This window comes from Colobus angolensis, unplaced genomic scaffold, assembly GCF_000951035.1.
Source record: "Colobus angolensis palliatus isolate OR3802 unplaced genomic scaffold, Cang.pa_1.0 Scaffold51, whole genome shotgun sequence".
In the NCBI taxonomy this organism is placed as follows: Eukaryota; Metazoa; Chordata; class Mammalia; order Primates; family Cercopithecidae; genus Colobus; species Colobus angolensis.
This window is the reverse complement of record NW_012118599.1, coordinates 12,131,929-12,153,724: the sequence shown is the minus strand read 5'-3', so window position 1 is coordinate 12,153,724 and position 21,796 is coordinate 12,131,929. Positions and strand designations below refer to the sequence as shown.

Below are 21,796 nucleotides of genomic sequence, written 5' to 3'. Positions count from 1 at the left end.
TTTCTCTTAAGGCTTAAGACAGTATTAAAAACTTGGCATGATTCTATATAGTTATATTCTATTATACATGATATGATATTCTATTATATACGTAATACTTTGCATTAGAGAAGGAATGTTAAGTTAAAATACAATTTTCTTGCAATCAAATTTTCTGGTTCTGAGAAGTGCTTCTAGGTTCAAGGTCAGGCAGCAATTCTCTTTCATATGTTCTCAGAAATCTCTACTCCAGTACAGTCCATGTTGTGTAACAGTGGTTAACAGCATGAGCTTTGGGATCAAAGTGCTGGGTACAAATGCAGCTACACCTTGGGTAATTCTGCATAAGACATTTAAGCTGCTGTTCCTCAGTTTCCTCTCTCCTGCCTGTGGGCAACAGGGCATATCTGGTAGTGGGGCTGTGAGTATTAAATGAGATAAATCATACAAACTGCTTAGTACACAGGGTAGCACATGGTGTGCTATAATTATTATGTCATAACTTATTAACATACACAATATATCATCATTTTTGATAGCAAGTAGAGTGTTACCTGGTATAAGTAAAACTATATTTTGATCATCTTGAGCCTTGCCTTCTTTTTTTTTTTTTTCTATCTTTACCCTCCTTTGAAAAAAATGAGCATAGTGAATATTGGGTGGTGATGAGCAGAAAAGGGATTATGAACACAATGCTGTACAGGTAATTACAGGGGCTCCCAACAATGAAATATGTATGTGGCGTTCTTGTGACTTTGCAGGAATTGTTTGCTTTAAAATATGCTTCAGTTGCCGAAACTTCCATGACTTATGACAGCTTGAATACCTACTATCTTGTTCGGAAAACGCAAGTCTCTTTCTTTAGGTACCATGGTATCAGTATCCGACTTACAACACTTGAGACTTACTTTAAGAGATATGACTTTCTAATATTTGTGTTTTTAACGACATCTGGCCCTTATTTAACCATCACATTTACATCCAATTCCTGCAGGCATAGTTTTGTTGTTTAAGCTTGGCTAGATGCCCTCTGCAGAAAGCCTTTGCTTTAATGAACCACAATTCCACAAAAAACTGCTAGAGTTCCCTGCTCTCTTCTCACCCCTGCCACTGTACAACAACAGCATGTAAAGTTTCATCTTGAATTTCAAATAAGAAGGTAAAAATAAGAAACTATGTTGCTGGAGAAGTAGCTTTATGTAGTGGCCATTACTATGACATATTCAACTTGATGCCCTTAGATTATTTGCAGAAGTGTTTATGTACTACGAAATGTTCGGCCAGAGCATACAGGAAACTGTAAAATATTTTATGAGACGTATACACGGTTGATGGTAGAATCTTAAATGTAGCCTGGAAAGGTTCTATCCAAATTCCAGGGGGGCAGATGAGGGAATATGTTCTCTTTAGTGATTCCGTTTTACACAAGAGGTTATATGAACTGGAAAGCATTGCTTGATTTAAGAACTATGTAAAAAAATTCATAAAATTAAACTTTAGAATTCTAAACAAGTAAATGTGCTTTCTTTCAGACCAAGAATCACCAGTTATGTTTATTTGTCTTCTACATGGTAAAAGCATTAGACATGGCTTGTTTATTATTTTGTAAAAATAAAGAACAGCAATAAATGAAGGGTTCTCCCCAGATACAGGAATTATATACACCATTTAAAAATGTTTGTGCTTCTGATGGTTTTCCAATAAAAAGTCTTGGTTTTAAAATTGAAACAGTATTTTTGAATCACAACTATTACAATATAAGAAGGCAGGAAAGCTAATGACATAGCCTCTAAATGGCACGTTCAGAAAGTCATACTTCCAAATTTAGGTGAAGGGAGAAATATTTCTACTTTCTTTACCCTTAAATCTAAGAAGCAGTATCAAGAGAGGCTATTTATTTATTGGCTTATTTATTTTCAAATTCAGTCTCTAAAATACAAGGGACAAAAAACAGAAATTAGCTTTGTATATTCCCTTTTGACTTAGAGTTAAGCCTGATGTGTAAGATAATAGACTGTTTACTTAATATCACAGTCACATTGAAGATTTTACTATATAAACGTATGCTTTAGGATGTATCCATAATTAGTATAGTTTTTAAATAAATTTACATTGTTGTCAAGGATAAATATACCATAAAACCCCAACATGTCTTAGTAATATTCTTATGCTAACCCAGTATGGCAGAAAATACTTTATAATACCAGACTGAAAATTAGGGACCATTGATTCTTGTCTCTGTTTTGTCACTACCATTATTGAGTGATCTTAGGAAAGTCACTTTCCCTCTCTAGGCCTTGGTTCTTCCATCTGTAAGATAAGCAGCTGTTCTCAATGAGCTCTAAAACTGTCTTCTGCTCTAACATTACAATTATTGAGAACATAATTTATTGAAGTCAAGTTTTCTTAAACGTTTCTTCTGTAAATTTTCTTTTATTTATTTCTATAGTCACTGCTGAAGGAAATTTTATTTCACTTCAAATTTAATATTGTGCAAAGAGTCAGAGAAAGAACCTAAGTATAAAAAATAGGAAAAGGAATGAAAAATATTGAGCAATTATGGGGACATGTAGGCTGGTTTAGGACAGACATAAATGACCTTGCTTTATTCTAAATTCAGCTTACTGGCTTATGATGAAAAATGAAAGGTTATTATATGAACTTGGCAAAACCAGATTTTATAAATAATTACCTGTCAGACTGTTCAAGATAGACAAACATACGCCAGACCAACAAAAACACAGACCTGTCATATTTCTGAGAGAAATGTACGTTGAGTCTTCCTTCTCTGGGACTATAAGGAGATCAGGTAGAATAAAATGAAGGAAAAAACCCCAAACCCTGTATTTTCTGCCTTGTGCGTACTTTAAAATGTATAATGTGGGAGAGAAGGAATTTTGATGTGATAAATTAGCCCCTGAAAATTTTATACCATCTATAAGCATGGCAGATCAAAACCAAATACAATAAATGCTATCGCTTAAAAGTTAGCATGTTTACTGCAAGCTTATAATTTCCCATGATTATGGATGACAAGGAAAATAAGAATGATGATAAAAATAAAAGTTTAATCATACATTTTAACAAGCATAGATGGAACATCAAAACCCTTTGGGAATATTTTGATATTATATATCTGTGATTTTGTTTCTGAAATTCAAATTTTTTCTAAAAAGATTAACATAGAGCAGGTAAATGACAGTTAACACATGTAAATAATGTGGCATAATCATATTAACAGAGACTCATAATGCTTTGGGCACAAGAAAAAGATCTTTCATATTTCTCATTTTTGTTTTTATTCTTTAGATAGAGTGTTTCAAGTGTGTGTAAAATCCATGATAAAAGTAAAATTATACAAAACTCCCACAGAATTAAAGAAATAACTTTCTTTTCTTGCAACTGAAGTTTAATCAGGAACTGTACACTTACATCTGCTATATTTTGGTTTGTTCCGAAGAGTTACGGTTCCTCATTTACTGGAGAAAATATAGATGCCAGAAGGGTAGCTTGGCTGCTAACAGCAAGAAATTACCCAGCCCACATTTCCAGTCTAGGTGTGGTAGTGCTTTGAAGGGAGGAAGCAAGAAATCACTCTGCTCTCCTTCTACTAATTCTGAATACTTGGCTTCTAAATGTGTATGGCATGTGCAGGAGTGGTGGGTCTGGGGACTGGAGGAACAGGAAAAGGAGGGAAATGAAGATGGAGGAAGAGGTTCTGTGTGAGCAAAAACACACATGAAAGGCAGATGGCAGGAAGTTGGGAAGAAGGCAGTGAAAATGACACATACTGTAAGTGGAGTGAAGGGGAAAGGAGGTGGGAACAGGTGATTTAGCAGGTCTGTTAAATCTTTGATTACTGTAAGTTTATAAAGTGGATAGCTGTCAAGAAAATACATGTAGTCAACAAATGTTGGAAAGTCAAGTTGATGGTATAAGGGAAGGCGAAAACTCACTGTCCTTTTAATTTTGTTTCCTTGTTCCAAACCTGGATTATAAAATGTATCAAATAAAACACTGACAAAAGACTGGACGGGGGCAACCACTGCTTTTAAGATATGTGAACTGAGGGCAGTAAATCTACTCAAATTAAAATTTCAAAATTGTGTGATCTGCATTCTTGTCCACCTACACACTATCCTAAACATCCTGCCATTTAATTAGCTGAACAGCCCATCTAGTAAACAAGACTGATGGTTGAGGGGCTGGAAAAGAGCAGGAGTCAGCAAGTTGGTAGTCACAACAAACCAGCCCACTCCCTCAGATAAAAGAAAGGTAAATTTGTATTTTATTTGGTTCACAAGAAATCACCTTAATATAACACTGCCTTTCCTGTTGTTGCGGGCACATCACAGTTGTCACATCAGCAGGCTAGAAAAGCCATCCCATTCCTGCGGTAGGCATTCTGTCAAAGAAAAAGAAATCTGCAATGAATTATCACATCAAGTCAAACAAGGAAAGGAGGCAAAAAGCAAGCAGAGCCTTCTTCCTGTTTTGTAGACTCTGCTGGCTACAATCTAATAGAATGCTTAATCTGAATATTTCTGGTGGCAAAACTATCGCAACCATTCTGTCTGTTAAAAAGTCGGTGTGGTTAGCGAGTGGTTAGTGATTCTATTTTTGGGAAGTAGGAGATACACAAAATAAGACATCCCATTTTGTTAACTGATTGGGCTTGGTTAGGCCAAAGAGATGTATCGAATCTGTTTGTCTTTTATAAACATGTGTTCTCTATTCGACATGCTCAGGATCACTTCTAACTAAGTATCTTAATAGTCTATAAATTACTGACTCATTACTAGCCCTTCCTAGGCCTAATTTATAGTCTGAGTGAAAAGCTATCGGAACGGACACTAATAGAGGCCTCTCCTCCCCGGTAAAATATGATTATCTCAAAGGAGTTCTGTATTGTTCTGCATATCGTAGACAGTATAAAAAATGCAAATCTTAATTTTATATACATACCTGTACATACAGATGTACACATGTATATGCATGCTGGGATAAAATACTCCCATAAAAGAAAGTGGGAAAATGGATTCTAAGTGCAAAAATATAATACATTCCAAGTAAGGAAAGAAAAATTGCATGCTTTTCATTCCAAGAGATATATTTTGCATTTCAGTGTTGGGTGACCTGGACCACACAGGGTCTCTGTAACATCCTGAATCTCACCATAAGACCCAGAGTGGAGAAGAACTAAAATTCAGGACTTAGGAATAAAATTTCCCTTTCACTGGCACATTTTTCATCATTTAAACTAGTAACAGTCACATCCAGAGAATTCACAACCTTCAACTGGATGGAATTTTCCTACAATCTGTTTTCAGAAAAACAAAGAAAATCATAAAATTTCATGTTAGGGATTTTTCCCCCTTAGGCTTATAACTCTGAAGCAGTTCTAGAGTCTGTATACTTCCAGCCCAATGAATTAACCTTGAACAGCCACAGCCATATTTTAAGAAATATAGAATAACCTTTTACGATCAAGATAATGCTGTGGAGGCAGTGAAATCTTCATCTTAAAAAAATAATTAAACCACATTAATAATTATACTATAAACGGAAAGTAGACTTAACCCTTTTAGAAAGACTTCCATCAACATGAGGTGAAACAAATACAGTTTTCTAGATAACCTTCTGTTAATCATAAAGTTCAATTAACTTGAAAACCTTCTCTCCAAATATCCTGCTTAAGAAGATTTACTATGCTTGTCAGGCTTTGGCGCCCTGGCTGAAATTTCTTCGGTTAGTTATGCTGCTACGCAGTTCACTCCAGATCAGTGTAGCAGGGATGACAAAACAGTGGCACATTCCAAGTGTCATTCCTCAGTATTCTTTCTGTGAGCTTGTCCTTTACCATGGGGCTTTTTGTGTTGTACAACACTTCTGGATTGAAGAAAACATTCTAACAAGGACTAGAAAATTCCAACTCTACTTCCTAAAATTGTGCGCTATAGAACAGTGTTAAATGAATGCCTCAGAGAGCCACAAATAACTTGTAGGAATGCACAGGGTGTCTTCCCACAACCACAGGCAGGGGAGCCTCATCTATGAAACAGCTCCTACCACCATGGCTGCCTTACAGAGGCTTATGTCAAGGTAATACTCTTAGCTTCCTCACCCTGGTATTTTAAATTTTACAACCACAGTGACAATCTTTAACATAATGTACTATTTAAAGCACAGGGATGGTTTTATATGGAGTTCAATGGACCTAGGAGTAAGGCTGCATTCCTTCTAAAGGTAAGAGTGTTGAAGTGAGCCTTGCTTGAGAAAGGAGGTTTTGGCTTAGCGGGAGACTGAGTCTTAGCTGGGTTCACCTGAGAAATAACCAGGTTTTAATGTTTTCAGACGGGGCAATATGAAATAGTTCTTATTAGCATGGAAAAGGTCACTTTTGAAAGATCAATTCACCTTCACAGGTGATTTATCACTGCTTTGCAAACAATTAAAAGATTACAGGCATATTTAATAACACAGATCCTATGAGAAAACCAAAGTTTAGAGTTGACCCAGACTTCTGTGATGAGTTCTTCCTATTTTAATTCTAAAATAAAGAAGGAACAAACAAGCATGTGTAATTAGTGAAGAGCAATTTCAGTAAACATATTCCCTAGGGTCCTCTATTTTGAGTCACTGCTTTTTCCTTTTGATGTACAAAGGATGTACATTGTCTATGTAAGGCAATTATGGGAACGTCCCAACTTTGGCATGCTTTCCAGAGTAAGCAACTTTACAGGAAGATGGGTGAAGACAACTCATCTTCACGTCAACTGTAAATTTCTCTCTATTTGTGTTGCAAATGTTGAAACTAAATTTAAACATTGCTTGGTGTGAGGGCCTTCCAGAGGCCACATTCTCATGGAATACTTCGTGTCCCACTTACTTTCTTCTGTCAGACCCTATGAATGATTCCCTGTCCTGTATCTTTACAGACACCCCTAGTTAGTAAAATCCAGGCTTTGACCAGAAACAGGACTTCCACCCACTACTGAAAGTTATAGATTAATCAATAACACAATCAGACCTCCCCAACAAACTGGATTCTACATGCCTATATACTACTTAAGGTTTATTTCTGATTTAATAAAGTTCTGTTCTCCACATCAGTTGCTCCTTTGTGAATTTGCTGAAAAGGTCAGACATTTTAGTATCTCTTAAAGTTCACAGCAAAGACAATACTTAATGTTTTTAAGGCCCAATTAGTTCTAAAATTAGGAATTCATAGTTCCCAGGTTTTTTAAAATTGAGGACCCAATTTTGGACATTCATTTATAGCACCAAATTATGACCTGTGCCATTATGTCAATCTACCTGGATAAGCAGGTACAGATTTTACCTACTGCACTGGGCACTGGTGGGGTAATTAATTTCTAAGTGTGCACTTTTTAAAATGACTTTTTTTTTTTAACTTCATATGGACAAGCTAGAGAAAACATTTAAATCCCATCGTGGTTTACTTCTGTTTTTTATGGGTTACCATAAATTGGTACATTTTAAGGGATACAAATGAATATTAAAAAGATTAATATTTTTCTTAAGCAAAAGGACACATGCTACAAAACTTAATTTTGTAGTTCCAACTTAAATATTATTGTGTATTATTTTTGCCATTGGCCTAATTATTAGAACATTAACTATAAACACCAGTCTTTCTTCCAGTACAGACCTGTTTTATTCTATTACTTTTCCTGATTCTCTTCTGCTTTCTCAAATCTTAAATAAACTAGCATAAGAATTTCACCGTAGTAAGTCCCAAACTCTCTTACGAATACTTTATTTCTCAAAGGCATAAGAAAGAGGTTTTGGTTCTATTGTCTGAATTCCTATAAATTTGCTTAATATGATTTTGGCAAATCTTTACTGAGTTCTTACTCTGTAAATCACTGTGTGCTTGGTGGTACAACAGGACACAAAGATAAATAGACAGTCCCTGGCTTCACTAAACTTCCAGTTTCACATTCAAGTTTTAACCACCACAAGTAAAATGCACTGAGAGGTCATTCTCAACGTGAGAAAGGAGGGAGAAAACAAAACTTTTGGTTTTTTGCTTCTAATCACAATATTTAATTTGAACTTACACTTTAGAAAGGCACGAGATTTGTCTATTTCTCAAAGTAGGGAGGGGCAAAGATTAAAAAATGCTGAGACACATGGTTTTATGGTTTATGAAATATTTTCATGTCTGTATCTAATTTGAGCCTTACCACAATGAGTAAAAGAGTAGATTTTGGATTTAAAACCCAGGGCCTGTGTTCTTTTCATTATACTACATTGTCTTACAATAAACAAAACAAACCAGACAGTCCCCTGCCCCAGTTCCACCCACAGCACTGTAGATACACATATTCTTTTAGTCCCAACAAACTCGGTTCTTGCTAAACATCACTTAAAGGGTAAATTACAATTTTATTTCAAATTTAAGCTAAATCAGCCAGGTACAATACTTCAGAGTACAGACATGGACCTTGAATCTAAATCATCCTCACTTTGGAGGCTTTCTCAACTACTGCTTATTTTCCAAACTAACTTTAAGAATAGTGTATAGTATAGAACATTACACCCAAATCACTTGGGGAACTTTAAAAGATGCAGATGCTGTAGCTCCAGTTCTTCAAAGCCAGTGGGTCTGAGTGGAGTTTAGGCTGTGGAACATTTTAGAAGTATCCCAGGTGCATAGTGAGAGTTGAGAACAGTGGTAAAATGGATGAGGAGACCATTAACAGGACCCAGTAATGGTTTTGTCAATAAATGGAACATTTTCAGAATCTGTCATGATTATGGAGTAAATATTTCCTAATGGAAATTCTAATTTTGGCATTTAGTAAATTTAACATGGAAGAGGCAGAAATTGAAGTTTTCAGACTGTGGCTTTTACCCACAGCAGATGGGTTACCTACATCTCCACATTTTTAGGTTATCTGTAGACTAGGCATTGCTTTCCCCCCCGCAGATGCTGAGATGCCACTATTAGGAGCACAGTCTGTCTGACTGCCACAACATGTTTAATACTATAGTGAAAAAGGAATTTGGAACTAAGCCTGCTAAAGCAAGCTGAACAGACCCTTTACTAACTAACATCTAGAATCAACAATAGAACTTCGGAATTGGAAAGTATCTTTGTGAATTCCTCTGGCCCCATTCTTAATTTAACATGAAAAAACTAATGCCCAGAGAGAGTGACCCGTCCACAGTCACATGGGGAAAAGCCCAGGATTCCTGACTCAGTTTAGGGCTTGTTGCAGATGGTTCTGATTCTGCCCAAAGCTATGTGTGTTTAGCTTCCCCAGCCTTAATGGGGAAAACAGATGCAGGGAAAGAAACAGTTTTTCTGGATAAAGAACAGCCCTTGGGAGCAGAACAAAAGTGAAGAAACTGGTGGTGGTGGTGGGAGGGGGTTAGGGGAGGGGGAAGGAAGGAACACAATTATGTCCGAAACAATATAGCTGAGCAGGTAGAGGTCAAGCCATTATAAGCTTTGAGTTCTACTTTGGGCTTTTCTGCTTTATGATTAGCCCTCCCCTGGAGAATCACTTAATTTTCCTGAGTGCCCAAAATAATAATTCTGATAAATGAACAAAGCATCAAAATAAGATAAATATAGCTGAAAGGTTCTGTGGCAAATGTATGCATCTTTAGGACCTTCAAGGGGGTGATACACCATGTGTTTTCATGGAAGTCTTACTATGGCTCTGCTCGGTGTCTGATTTTGGGCTGAGCAAATAACATGGCCTGCGTGGAGCTATTTGGAGTTGGCAAGTTTGGGTTAAATCCAGCAATAAAAGGGACAATAAAAAGATTTGGAGAATACATTCACCCTCTCCCAAACTACTGTTAACTCCTAATTAACTAAGTATAGATTATAGATGCTTTGTCTCTAGGATGATTTGTGGGCCACAGGAGCTGCCCTGTTACCAAGAGCCTGGGTGTTTTCCAAATTCTTCACATCCTGGGATGTGAGGGCACAGAGGGTTGAGGTTGAAGGGGATGAAGATGAGCACAGAGGGTTGAGGTTCTACACTGGCTTTGCTTTGCTGGGAGAAAAAGGTAGGGAGGCAGTGGAATAAACTAGAAGGAATAGGCTTTCACTAACTCTTACTTATTAACTTAACCTAAATGTCTGGTTTATTGGAATACTCAGTTGAGCCACAATTGGGAAAGCAGGTACATTTCTGAATTTCATGTATAAATGCTGTTTTGGTCAACTAAATTGTCCCCCTCTCTGTCCCACCCCACTCCCAAGCTTTATAGTAAAAATCAGTCGTGCTTGTAACAGGCCTTTTTCAACCTCTCTTCTGGTAGAAGAGACTATGCCAAATTGTCTCAAACTTTTAGGTTGTTTCATATTCTACTGCTTCCACATGTCCAAATTCAGCCCTGGCCTCTGTGAGGTCATTAGATTTCGAGTCTAAGCCCTCTCTTTTGCCTAAGATCCAGCCCTGGTCTCTGTGAGGTCATTAGATTCTGAGTCTAAGCTCTCCATTTGCCTAAGAAGATGACCATGCCCTGAAAGACATATTGTTTTGTTTTCATACTATAAATCTTGGAAGCTCAGGAGTTTCATATGAAAGCTATGCAATCGCTTTTTAAAAGATAAAATATGCCCCTTTCTTTGCTGGCCTTGTGTCTGCGTGTGGGCAAGATATTTAATTATAATGAATAAAGCCGAATGGTAGTCTAAGACTCTTAAAATCAAAGTGGGAATCATGGCTGAATTTCATTAGCAAACATAAATAAAATAGGCACATCTTGTTTTGCACCATGCCATGTGACTTTTCTCCTTTTGATAATTTCATTCTAACTCTGATATTTCAGAGGATCTAAATTAAACCATATGATATGTAACACTGTATAACATGCAAAACTCATCATTAAACATTTTTCTTTTGTATACTTGCCCTATGTTATAAATATCCTGTCAGAAGCAGAGCCTTGATTTAACGACAGTGGAGGGAGCCCTGCCCTTTAAATAAGAGGTCTTCTCTGGCTGGCAGAATGGGAAAAAAACATAGTATTAACTCTCATTGTAGTCCAAGTAACCCAAAGCCCATAAATCTTGAGGAACTTGTCATTTTATGCCTGATTTTTCTCTAAATCTATCTCAGTCTCTTCTTATTTTATTAAAAATACTAACATTGGGCTTTTATAAATTCTTGAGTTATTACCAAGTTGTTTCAGCAGTCTGAATACAAAAATCTCTAGATTAAATTTAGTCATTAAAAATTACCATTCATAATTGCCCAAGTCATTGCAAATTATGACATATATTAAGACTTTTTTGTTGTTGAGCAAAATAATTAAGTGGTTAATACAACATTGTATTTTAGGAAAAAAAGGTTTTTTGTAAATATTATCTTTGGCAATTTTATGAGACTTTGTATAAATTATTCTTTCCATGACACTGTATGCACTTCTATACATCTATGTTTAATAATAATTTAATGCCAATCATATTAAACTTGTCTTCAACCACTTTTATATTAATGACAATCAAAACAAATGTCTCAAATTATTCCAAGCTGCAAACACATATAAGTAAGCATTTTAGGTTCACATACTGTTACCAAAAGTGAGAATCAATAGTAGGTTTGTAATAGATAACATAATATACTCTTTTTTTACAATCTTGGTTTTATAGCCATGTTACTCAATTGGATTTTCAAGGTCTTAGACAATCCTGATACAAGATAAAAACAAAAAGAACAGCCAGAAAGTGCCAAATTGGCAGGAGTTAGTAACCCAAATAACAATTGTTTGGGGGCTAAGCTCTAACAACAGTTAATTCTCATTTCACTTGAGTAACCTATAACCTTCAGAAGGAAGGGAACTTAATGTTCTATTTATTTCTGTATGTCTAAGGCATAACCCAATGCATGAAATAAGTTAAATGCTTAATAAAGAGTCATCTAATGAATGAAAGAATTTGACAAGCAGGTGGCTTCTTTTCCTCTGGGCAATACTGGGAAATGCTGATGTGCTCATCATTAGAGCAGGGGCTGGATAGTCTCAGTTCCCAAAATTGGACTCAGACCACACACTTACTGTTTTGCAAGAGAACCATCAGCACCAGTTATTAAGAAAACTAAATAAGTGACCTTGATAGCCCAACTGCTGGCAAGAGTTGCAAAGCAGTTATTCTGATATTAGGTCTCAGTTCCCACTGGGAGCATTTCTGGGCTTCTCCTTAATAATTATCAGTCAACAGTGAAAACTTATGCATCAATCAAGCCAATTGCTTTGTTTGCCAGAAAAAGTATTCAACTCATCTAAAACAACACTGTGAAATTATTTTGAGTCTATAAACATTTTAGGTTCAAATACTCTGTTATCAAAAATTATAATCAACAGTAAGTTTGCAGTAGATAATATAATTTTTTTTTACAATCTTGGTTTTGTAGTCATGTTACTCAGTTGCATTTTCAAGGCCTTAGACAATACTGATGTAAGACAAAAACAAAAAGAAAATACTGTTGCTATGGCCTTCCCCCCCTCTTCTCAATGGCCTTTGCCACATTAAAACACAACACAAGGAGTAAGAACACAGAGAGCAATAGCTGTTTGCCAATGGTCAATTTGATTGGACAGTAAGGAAATTACAGTTAAGGTCTTTAAGATTTAAAGACAGTGAATAAAAAATTATGACAAACATCAGAAGATGGTAGTTAATACTATCAATTACATTTGGTAGCCACCTGAGAAGATATATTTTTACACTTGATTTTAGGCAGAAGGCTGAGAAATGATAGAAAAGGTGTATGTCTGTATGAACCTACTGTCATTCATTCATTTATTCATTCCAAAAATGCAGAGTACAAGGTACAGTGGATACAGCAGGATCATAGATGTGGTTCCTGCCCTCTGTGGTGAACAGGCTGAGGGGGAAGACACATATTGAATAAGACATGCCAAAAGTGATGGAAGTTACAAAATGAGAATAGACTGCAAAAGGCTGTATAAGAGGGCAGTAGAGGTAGATGGGGTGATCAAGGAGGCTTCTTGAAGAAGTCACACAGCTGAGATCTGAGTTGGGGACGGGAAGGGGATGGGTTTGGGGACAAAGAAGTATTCCAAGTAAGGCCAAGAGAAGAGAGACCTTGACTTATCTTGTTTCCAAACACCAAGCTATAGGCTTAGTCAATAAATGTTAAATCTGAGACACCAACCCAAACTACCTACCACTAAAGGGCTTATCCAAATTCAGGTCAGAGATACTCATAAGCATTCAACCAAGTGATTCTTTTGAATCACTGCTTTAGGGCCTGGCATAAACTCTTTATGTTAAATTAGAGTACTCTCTGTTGGCGTTTACTTCCCAGGTGAGCTGCTGTGGACTGACAACAGGGGGTGTGCCTCTTCCATGCCTTTGTGTCTCTTTCCTTAAAGTTAGCTGTTCTGGAGACACTGTGAACATACTTTTGCCTTGTACAAACTACACATCTGTATTTCTAAAACAGAGTTGTGTTAATTAAATTTGCCATGGACATTTACAATAATATGCTTTAACCATTCTGAAAATTTATCTCCAACATATCATAAATAACCAAAGTGTCTCCTCTGATGTGAAAAATTAATTTGAACAGAGCTATCATATTAAATGACAAGATCTGAGTTGTGGAGCCATCCTAAGTCAGATATATTATTTACGTGGTAGTGACAGTACTCATTTTACTGGATATTATTCTAATTAATTCTAAAAGGTGAGCTTTTGGGTTCATAGTAACTAGGATCCTGCACTGGCCCAGATCACCCTTATCACGCTATTGTCCAAGTCAACACAAACACAGTGAAAAGGTTTCGGTTTAGCACATCAAAAATAATGTTGTTTGTTTCACTATTTTTTTTTTTTTTTTTGAGACAGGGTTCTTGCCCAGGCTAGAGTGATGTGGTGTGATCACGGCTCAATGCAGCCCCAATCTCCCAGACTCAAGCAATTCTCCCTCCTCAGCCTCCTGAGTAGCTGGGACTGCAGGTGTGCACCACCACGCTCGGCTAATTAAAAAAATTTTTTTTAGAGATGGGGGTCTCACTTTGTTGCCCAGGCTGGTCTTGAACTCCTGGGCTCAAACGATCTTCTTGCCTTAGCTACCCATCATGCCTGGCCCCTTGTTTCACTTTTAACAGAAGTTATTACAATTCAAAGTACTTACTAAAAATATTTTATTACTCAACAGCCAAATTAACAAAATGGATCTTCAAAAGGGCCTATAAAAAATTCAGCACCAGTTTTTGACTACAGAATTAAGAAGTCAGTTGAAATTCTTGTTCCAAACTAGTTGGCAAAAGTTGAGATCAGAGTCATCCTTACAAAAGAATGTGGCTGTTATATTTCAATAACTTTTACTGCGATTTCTTGAGGACTGGCTGCATAAATTCTACCTTTGTGAATTCTATTTATATAGCAGTCAAATGAAATGTAAACAGGCATTCTATAAAATATAGCTTCACAATGTAAAATCTCTATGCTTAATTCAAGGAATAATTTCAACTAGGTCTTAGGAGAAGGGCAAATGGACCTTCCTCTGTCTCTCCAGTCCAGCTGGTGGTGGAAGTGACTGGGTAAGCTGGTCTCACTACTTTTGGGACTGCCTGGCCTCCTGTGCGTGCAGCCAGTCTCTTGTTCAGCAGACCCGTGGGAGGTGCGAGGAGGTAAGCTATTGCACAAGTAGCTGCCAGGAGAAAAGATGGGAGAAAAAAGCAAAAGAAATATAGTATTTCAATCAAAGTCTAAAATTTGTAAAAGTGGTTTTGGTCTCCATATAGTAAAAATATTTATCCAAGAAACTCCTACTCGGGTGTGAACATCCTACTTCTAGTGGGATTTTGTTTGGCAAAGGTCTGTGAAAGAGTGGAAGCTAATACAGAACATGTCTATAAACAAATTTATTTAGTTAGTACAGATTGACACATTCACTATAGGATTTCAGCAATTACATGTGTAAAACTATTTCCTATAGTGGTTTCCTTTTGTGATTTTTCTAATTTATTCAATCTAGGCCATTTTCATGCATTGACTCTTAGAAGCCCTTTAGCCACCCAGGCTGAAATGAACATATGGAGACTCTATGCCTTCTTTCCAATTCTTTGTGTAAACATAATTATATGGTGATATTAAAGAGTCAAACTTCCAATGAAAAAGTCAAATAAGGTTGCAATACCTTAAAACATGATGTTGTCATCTAACTTTGGAGAAGAGAAATTTGAGAGTTTGGCTATGATAATGCATGCATTATCTCTCTGTCTTTGTCTCTGATGTGCCTGCTCCCCCTTTGCCTTCTGCCATTATTGGAAGCTTCCTGAAGCAGATTCTGCCATGCTTCCTGTACAGCCTGGAGAACCATGAGCCAAGAAAACCTCTTTTCTTTATAAATTTCCTAGTCTCAGGTATTTCGTTAGAGCAAGCAAGAATGTCCTAACAGATATTATTAATTATATGAATTAATAAGTTCCACCTTTTAAACCCTGTTTTAGCCATTATCATATCTCCTATAATGTCTGACATTTAGATGCTCAATACATATGTGGTGAATAGAACTTATTTAAATACTATTCAAGTTAAGGTAGTCCCTGCTATGCTGTGAATATGGTTTTTCCCCACCAAAACTATTTTTTTAAAGCCTCACCAAAACTAATGGTGAGGCTTGGTCCTCAATGTGGAAGTGTTGGGAGGTGTTTAAAGACACCCACATGTACATGAGAAGTACATGCTGTGCTTCTCATAGCCACTGACCAACAAAATATGTAATGATTGGAAGCCTTCAATCATGTGTTTAAATAAATTTTGTTAATCACAATGGTATCTAATATGCAATGATTAAAAGCCTTCTGTAATGTAGTTAAATAAATTTGATTAATCACAATGGTATCTACATACCACTGAAAAACATCAAGAAAAATCAGTTATTCTCCCTATTAGACATTGCTTAATGCACCTTTGGGTCTGCGGATGTCCCGTTGTAAGTATAAGGCTCTTGGGGAACTCAGGTTTGGAAACACATCTCTGGTCTACATTTGCTTATTCATTTGTTCATTCACTCATTCACAAGTATTTATTAAGTGCCTATGACATGTCAGGCACAGTTCTTAGTGCTGGAGGTGTATCGTGAATACATGTGAATCCACTAAATCTTTGTCTGTCTCTGTGTATGTGTGTGTGTGGGGGGGTGTACACACAATGACAGTGGTAAGTGCTATAAAGACAAATAAGGCAGGATGAGGTGACAGAGAGAGATGGCGTGAAGGTGTTACCTCAAAGTGACATTTAGAGGCCTGAATGTAGAAAGCCATGCAGACACCAGCGTGCAGATGGCCTATTAATGGACAGCAGAGTGTGGGTGCTGAAATAATGTTTAAAAGGAAGGCTTTGATAGGATGCCGGGAACATTGAGAATGACCTGTCTTTCCAACATTTTTTTGTGTGTATATTCTCGGTGAAATGCACATGGCAGGCTCTGAGGAATCAGTCATGGTTCTTATTATATAGGAGTCTCACTTTGGGCCGGGGGTGGGCAGACGAAGGAAATTACTTAGATGTATGTGTGTATCATGTATATGCATACATGTATACTGGATTTAGAAATATAAATCTTTATTATTCATTAATAATTAATGTTTATTAACATTTATTTAGAAATAAATGTTTCTTCTACAAAAATAGGTAAGAGGTATCAGTGTCAGGACATGAGATCATGAGGCTAGTCAGTGCTGTCCAATTGTCTTGGGATTATTTCAATATAAAGAAATGACTGGAAAGAGAGTAAGACATTACCAACCATAAATCATTTAAAGGCTTTTCATGCTGTCATATACCTATTTTTTTTAAAAAAATACTTACATGATACATAAAGATAAGAAAGATTAGTTTTACAAATACCAGTGATATCAGAGCAGTTTCATGGTCTGTGCTTTGACACAAGGGGAACACGATGACAGCCAGGCCTATTTATCCAGTCTCCTGTGAGACAGAAGGGGCCATTTATCACAGTACTGTGTACATCAGCACAAGGTTATGGTGGTGACTATGAATACATGCTTACATCGGAATGAATCATAAGGAATGTTAATGATGTCACTTGTTTTTGGTGGGAGCAAAAAGACATTGCTCAATGAAAAAGACCCATGTCTACTGACTTTTGAAAATAACCATGTTGTTACGTGGAAGGGAATTATCACCTGGGCACACTGTGGCTACCCATATGTCCATCCACTGAAGGGAGATTGGATAAAAAATATCCAATATTGCTAGAAATTTTATAAATAGTAAAAAATTAAAACGTAGTTTCAGGACACATGCAATTCAGTGTGCTAACAAAAAAAAACCTTTTTGGTAGCAGCAAATTATTATAAATTGTTTTATATCAGTGCTTTAAGTGATATACATGAAGAAGCATTAGAAATTTCAAAATGAGTTATGTATACATACACAAAAATAGGCAAAAACAATGGTGCTGTACAATCTGATAAAAGACATACATAAAAACCCCACAGCTAACATCAGTCTTAGTGGTGAAAGTCTAAACAATTTTTCCATAAGATCAGGGATAAAGCAAAGGTATCTACTCCCACTGCACCTATTCCACCATTAATACCAGCTGAAATAAGGAAAGAAAGCAAAAGGCATACACATTGGAAGTGTTGAACTAAACTGCCTGTATTCACAGACAATAATACAATTGTTTACATAGAGTTTTCTACAGAAAACTTACTAGAACTAAGGAGTTAGTAAGGTTATAGGATTCAAAATCAACATTAGGAAAAAAAACCTTTTATTTCTATATCTAGCAGTGAACAAGAAGAAAAAATTAAGCAATTAAAACGGCACAAAAACATAATATTAATCAGGGGACTCTTAAAATACGTGTAAGACCTGTACAATGAAAACTACAAAATACGACAGAAGAAAAATTTTAAATATTAATATATAAGTGGAGAGAGATACTGTGTTAATCGATCAGAAGACAGTATTATAAAGATATTTTTCCATAGACTTATCTATAGAGTCAGTGTAATTCTTTTCTAAATCCTACCAGGCTTTTCTGTAGAAAGTGATAAACTGATTCCAAATAAAAACTCAAAGCACCTTGAAGAGCCAGAAACACACACACGCGCACGCACAGAAAAAGAACAAAGTTGGGAGGATGCAGACTACCTGATTTTAAAGCTAGAGTAATCAAGTCAGTATGGTATTTCTACACATAGAAATGCAGATCAGTGAAACAGATGAGAGTCCAAATAGACCTACATGTTTTTAGAGTATTTATTTTCAGCACAGGTGCCAAGATAATTTCATAGGGAAAGGACATTCATATGCAAAAAAGTGAACCTTGATTCTTACCCCGTACCATGTACAAATGTACTTACCCCATACAGTACAAATATTAACTGAAAATGAATCACAGACAGAAACATAAGTAACCATAAAAATTCTAGAAGACGTAGGATAAAATTTTTGTGACCTTATGATAAGCAAAGCTTTTTTAATTAACACACTTATCTGTAAAAAAAGATGGATAAATTAGACTATGTCAAAATTAAAAACTCAAGAGAAATGAAAACATGTCCATATTTATTAGGTGAAAATTTATATATTTTTATGTAAACTTTATTCCTAATTGCTGAAAACTGGAAATATCCCAAATGTCCACTACAAAGAAAACAAATGTGGTACACCCATAGAATGGAACACTCTTTGAAAATAAAAAAGGAATGCATTATTGGTACATGCAATAACACAGATGTACTTCAAATGCATTATGCTAAACCAAAGAAGTCAGACTCAAAGGGGTACATATATACAATTTGCATTTATATGACATATTACAAATGGGAAAATTATAGGGTCAGAAAACACATCAGTGGTTGACAGAGCTGTAGATGGCAGGGGTAGAGGACTGACTATAAATTTCCATTTTGCAGCAATGGAAATGCTCTAATATTTTAATTGTGATGGTGGTTATATGACTACATACATTTGTCAAATTATCAATCTATATATTTTAAAAGAATGAATTTTATTGTATGTAAATTATAACTCAGTAAAATAAAACAACAAACCCCACCCCCCCACCCCACAATAATGCTTTTTTGGAGATGGTCAGGATTTGTTCATCATAGGTAGGATGTACTTGTTTGGACTTGAACAGTATTAGAAATGAAACACAGCACTTAATAAGTTTCCAAGTTGTTGGTTTTCTACATGGCAGCACATTACATGTTCATTAGAAAGTCCCAGTTGAATAGAAAAATTATAAGGCTAGAGTTACTTAAGACCAAGGTAAACTGTGTATATAATTTTACAATAAATTCCATTCATTTTGGCAAACATTTATTGAATGCTTACTAGTACCAGGCACGGGGTAGAAACTGAGTGGGAGGAAAATAGAGACGTGAGCCATAAAACAGGGTGTCCTGGGACTCACAGGAGTACATCTAAGCCATCCATTCGTAAGCTATCGTTGTGAAGTGATATAGCAATCACTACACAGCTCTGAAATGGCATTTCTCTATGGAGGGCTTGAATTCTAATTCTGAAGAACTGCTCCTTGATAAAGGTATATGAAGGAGCAGGCTTTGAAAAACTGTTTTGGTACTGATATGGAGGGGGGGGCAGGGAAGCACTGGGAAGAGAAGGGTGGGTCCCTGGTAAGGGCTCCACCCTAGGGCCTGTACCCACAGACCTAGGTGAGGACAGGCACTCGTGCCCAAATGTTGCATTTCCCAAGACCACCCTGGTCCACCATGCCCCCATCCTGTGCCTATAAAAACCTGAGACCCTAGCAGGCACACACACAAGCAGCTGGACATCAAGAGGAACATGTTGGCAGAAGAAGACATAAGAGGTTAGATGTCAAGAGGACATCGAGGGGAGCTCGCCGGCATGAGCCCAGGCCACTGAGCAACCTGATTTCAGGGGAAAATATGTCCCTTCTGGCTCCCCCATCTGCTGAGAGCTACTTCCACTCAATAAAACCTTGTGCTCGTTCTTCAAGCCCACGTGTGATTCTATTTTTCCAGTACACCAAGGAAAGAACCCTGGGATACAGAAAGCCCTCTGTCCTTGTGATAAGGCAGGGGGCTCACTGAGCTGACTAACACAAGCTCCTATCGATGGCTAAACTAAAAGAGCACCTGTAACACACACCCACTGGAGCTTCAGCTGTAAACGTTCACCCCGAGACACTGCCATGGGGTCAGAGCCCACAGTCTGCCGGTCTTCATGCTCCCCTAGAGGTATGGGCAGTAGGGCACTGAACAAGCGAGCCACACCCCCACTGCATTCCCTGTGAGGGGGACAAGGGAACTTTTCCCTTTTCAGTACCATCCCTGATCCTTTGTCCTTTTCATCACTTTGCCTTCCAACTTTGCACTCACTCTGCTCTGTAACTTTAGGCTTGTCAATCACGAACTTTTCCTCAACTTAATGCAAAACGCTAGTTAAGGATACCAACAGTTCAATTTAGTAATCTCTTCAAGAGTTACACTTATGCATATTCCAACAAGCTAACCACACAGATAGTGGCAAGAGGCTCAAAGGTAGTTCAGACAACAGACAACCTTACAGTTGAAGGGAGGAACCTTAGAGCCCTTTGATACAGCATGTGGAGCAGACTACAGAAGAAACAAGGGAGGTTTTAGAAGAGAAGGAGTGGGAAAAAGGAGGTAAGACCAGGATAGATGTCTGTATTGCAGGGAAACTGACAACGGTCTTTGGAGAGAACAGGGGAGGCCTGAACTTTCTGAACATTTTTGTCTCCCAGTTGATTTTTTTTTTTTTTTCTTTTTGAGATGGGGCCTCCCTCTGTCACCCAGGCTGGAGTGCAGTGGCACAGTATTGGCTCACTGCAACCTCTGCCTCCTGGGTTCAAGCAATTCTCCCACCTCTACTTTCTAAGTAGCTGGGATTACAGGCATCTGCCACCATGCCTGACTAATTTTTGTATTTTTGGTAGAGATGGGGTTTCACCATGTTGGACAGGCTGGTCTCAAACTCTTGACCTCAGGTGATCTCCCCGCCTTAGCCTCCCAAAGTGCTGGGATTACAGGTGTGAGCCACCACACCCAGCCCCAATTGAAAAGTTTTTTTGAAGACTAAAACAACTTTGCACATCGGGGATGGAGTTTTTAAGGCTTATGGTTTGACTTTCTTGGCTTTTTCTGTGTTTAACTGGAAAACGCATAAATGTGACTTATTTTTTGTTTCTGTTTTTAGTAATTGATATTAAGGATGAGATCGAATCCTTGGGCACAAATCAGGACAATGCTCTGAGAACTGGACCCTTAGCATCACAATGAAAGACTAACATTTTGTTTCTTGTATTTTATTTTGGGACTGTGCTAGCTACTACATACTTTTCCAATTGCTGATACAGTTATTTTGTTAGGCATAAAATGCCACTGTTTTTCTTGAGGAAAGTTCTTTTTTTTTTGGGGCATTTCTGTAAATGACCTGAGACTACAAGTCTGGTCACAATCAAAGTTGTCTACACATTTAAGGGAATCAGCCATGATGGGTTATAACACAGATTAGCCGTTACTTAAATATTTACTACAGGGAACAAGAATTGTGAAAACAGCACTTACACTTGTGTTTACATATACCTATTGCCACTTGACTCATTCTATAGCTATCATATTACTGGTTGAATACTAATTTTTAAATGGAAACTTTAACAGTTATAGGAAGATTTTTTTTTTTTTGAGATGGAGTCTTGCTCTGTCGCCCAGGCTGGAGTGCAGTGGCACAATCTTGGCTCACTACAACCTCTGCCTCCCAGGTTCAAGTGATTCTCCTGCCTCAGCCTCCTGAGTAGCTGGGACT

The 21,796-nt window shown here is 37.1% G+C and overlaps 1 protein-coding gene across 1 annotated transcript in view; it reads right to left on the bottom strand.

The window, feature by feature from the left end:
* Nucleotides 1-3,261: 3,261 nt before the first annotated feature.
* The window catches only part of SUPT3H (suppressor of Ty 3 homolog (S. cerevisiae)), a 520,947-nt gene continuing 502,412 nt past the window's right edge, over nucleotides 3,262-21,796 (bottom strand). The window contains exon 11 of the mRNA XM_011960303.1: nucleotides 3,262-4,384. Coding sequence (XP_011815693.1) covers nucleotides 4,343-4,384 — 42 coding nt within the window. The 3' untranslated portion in view covers nucleotides 3,262-4,342. The remainder of the gene's footprint in view (nucleotides 4,385-21,796) is intronic.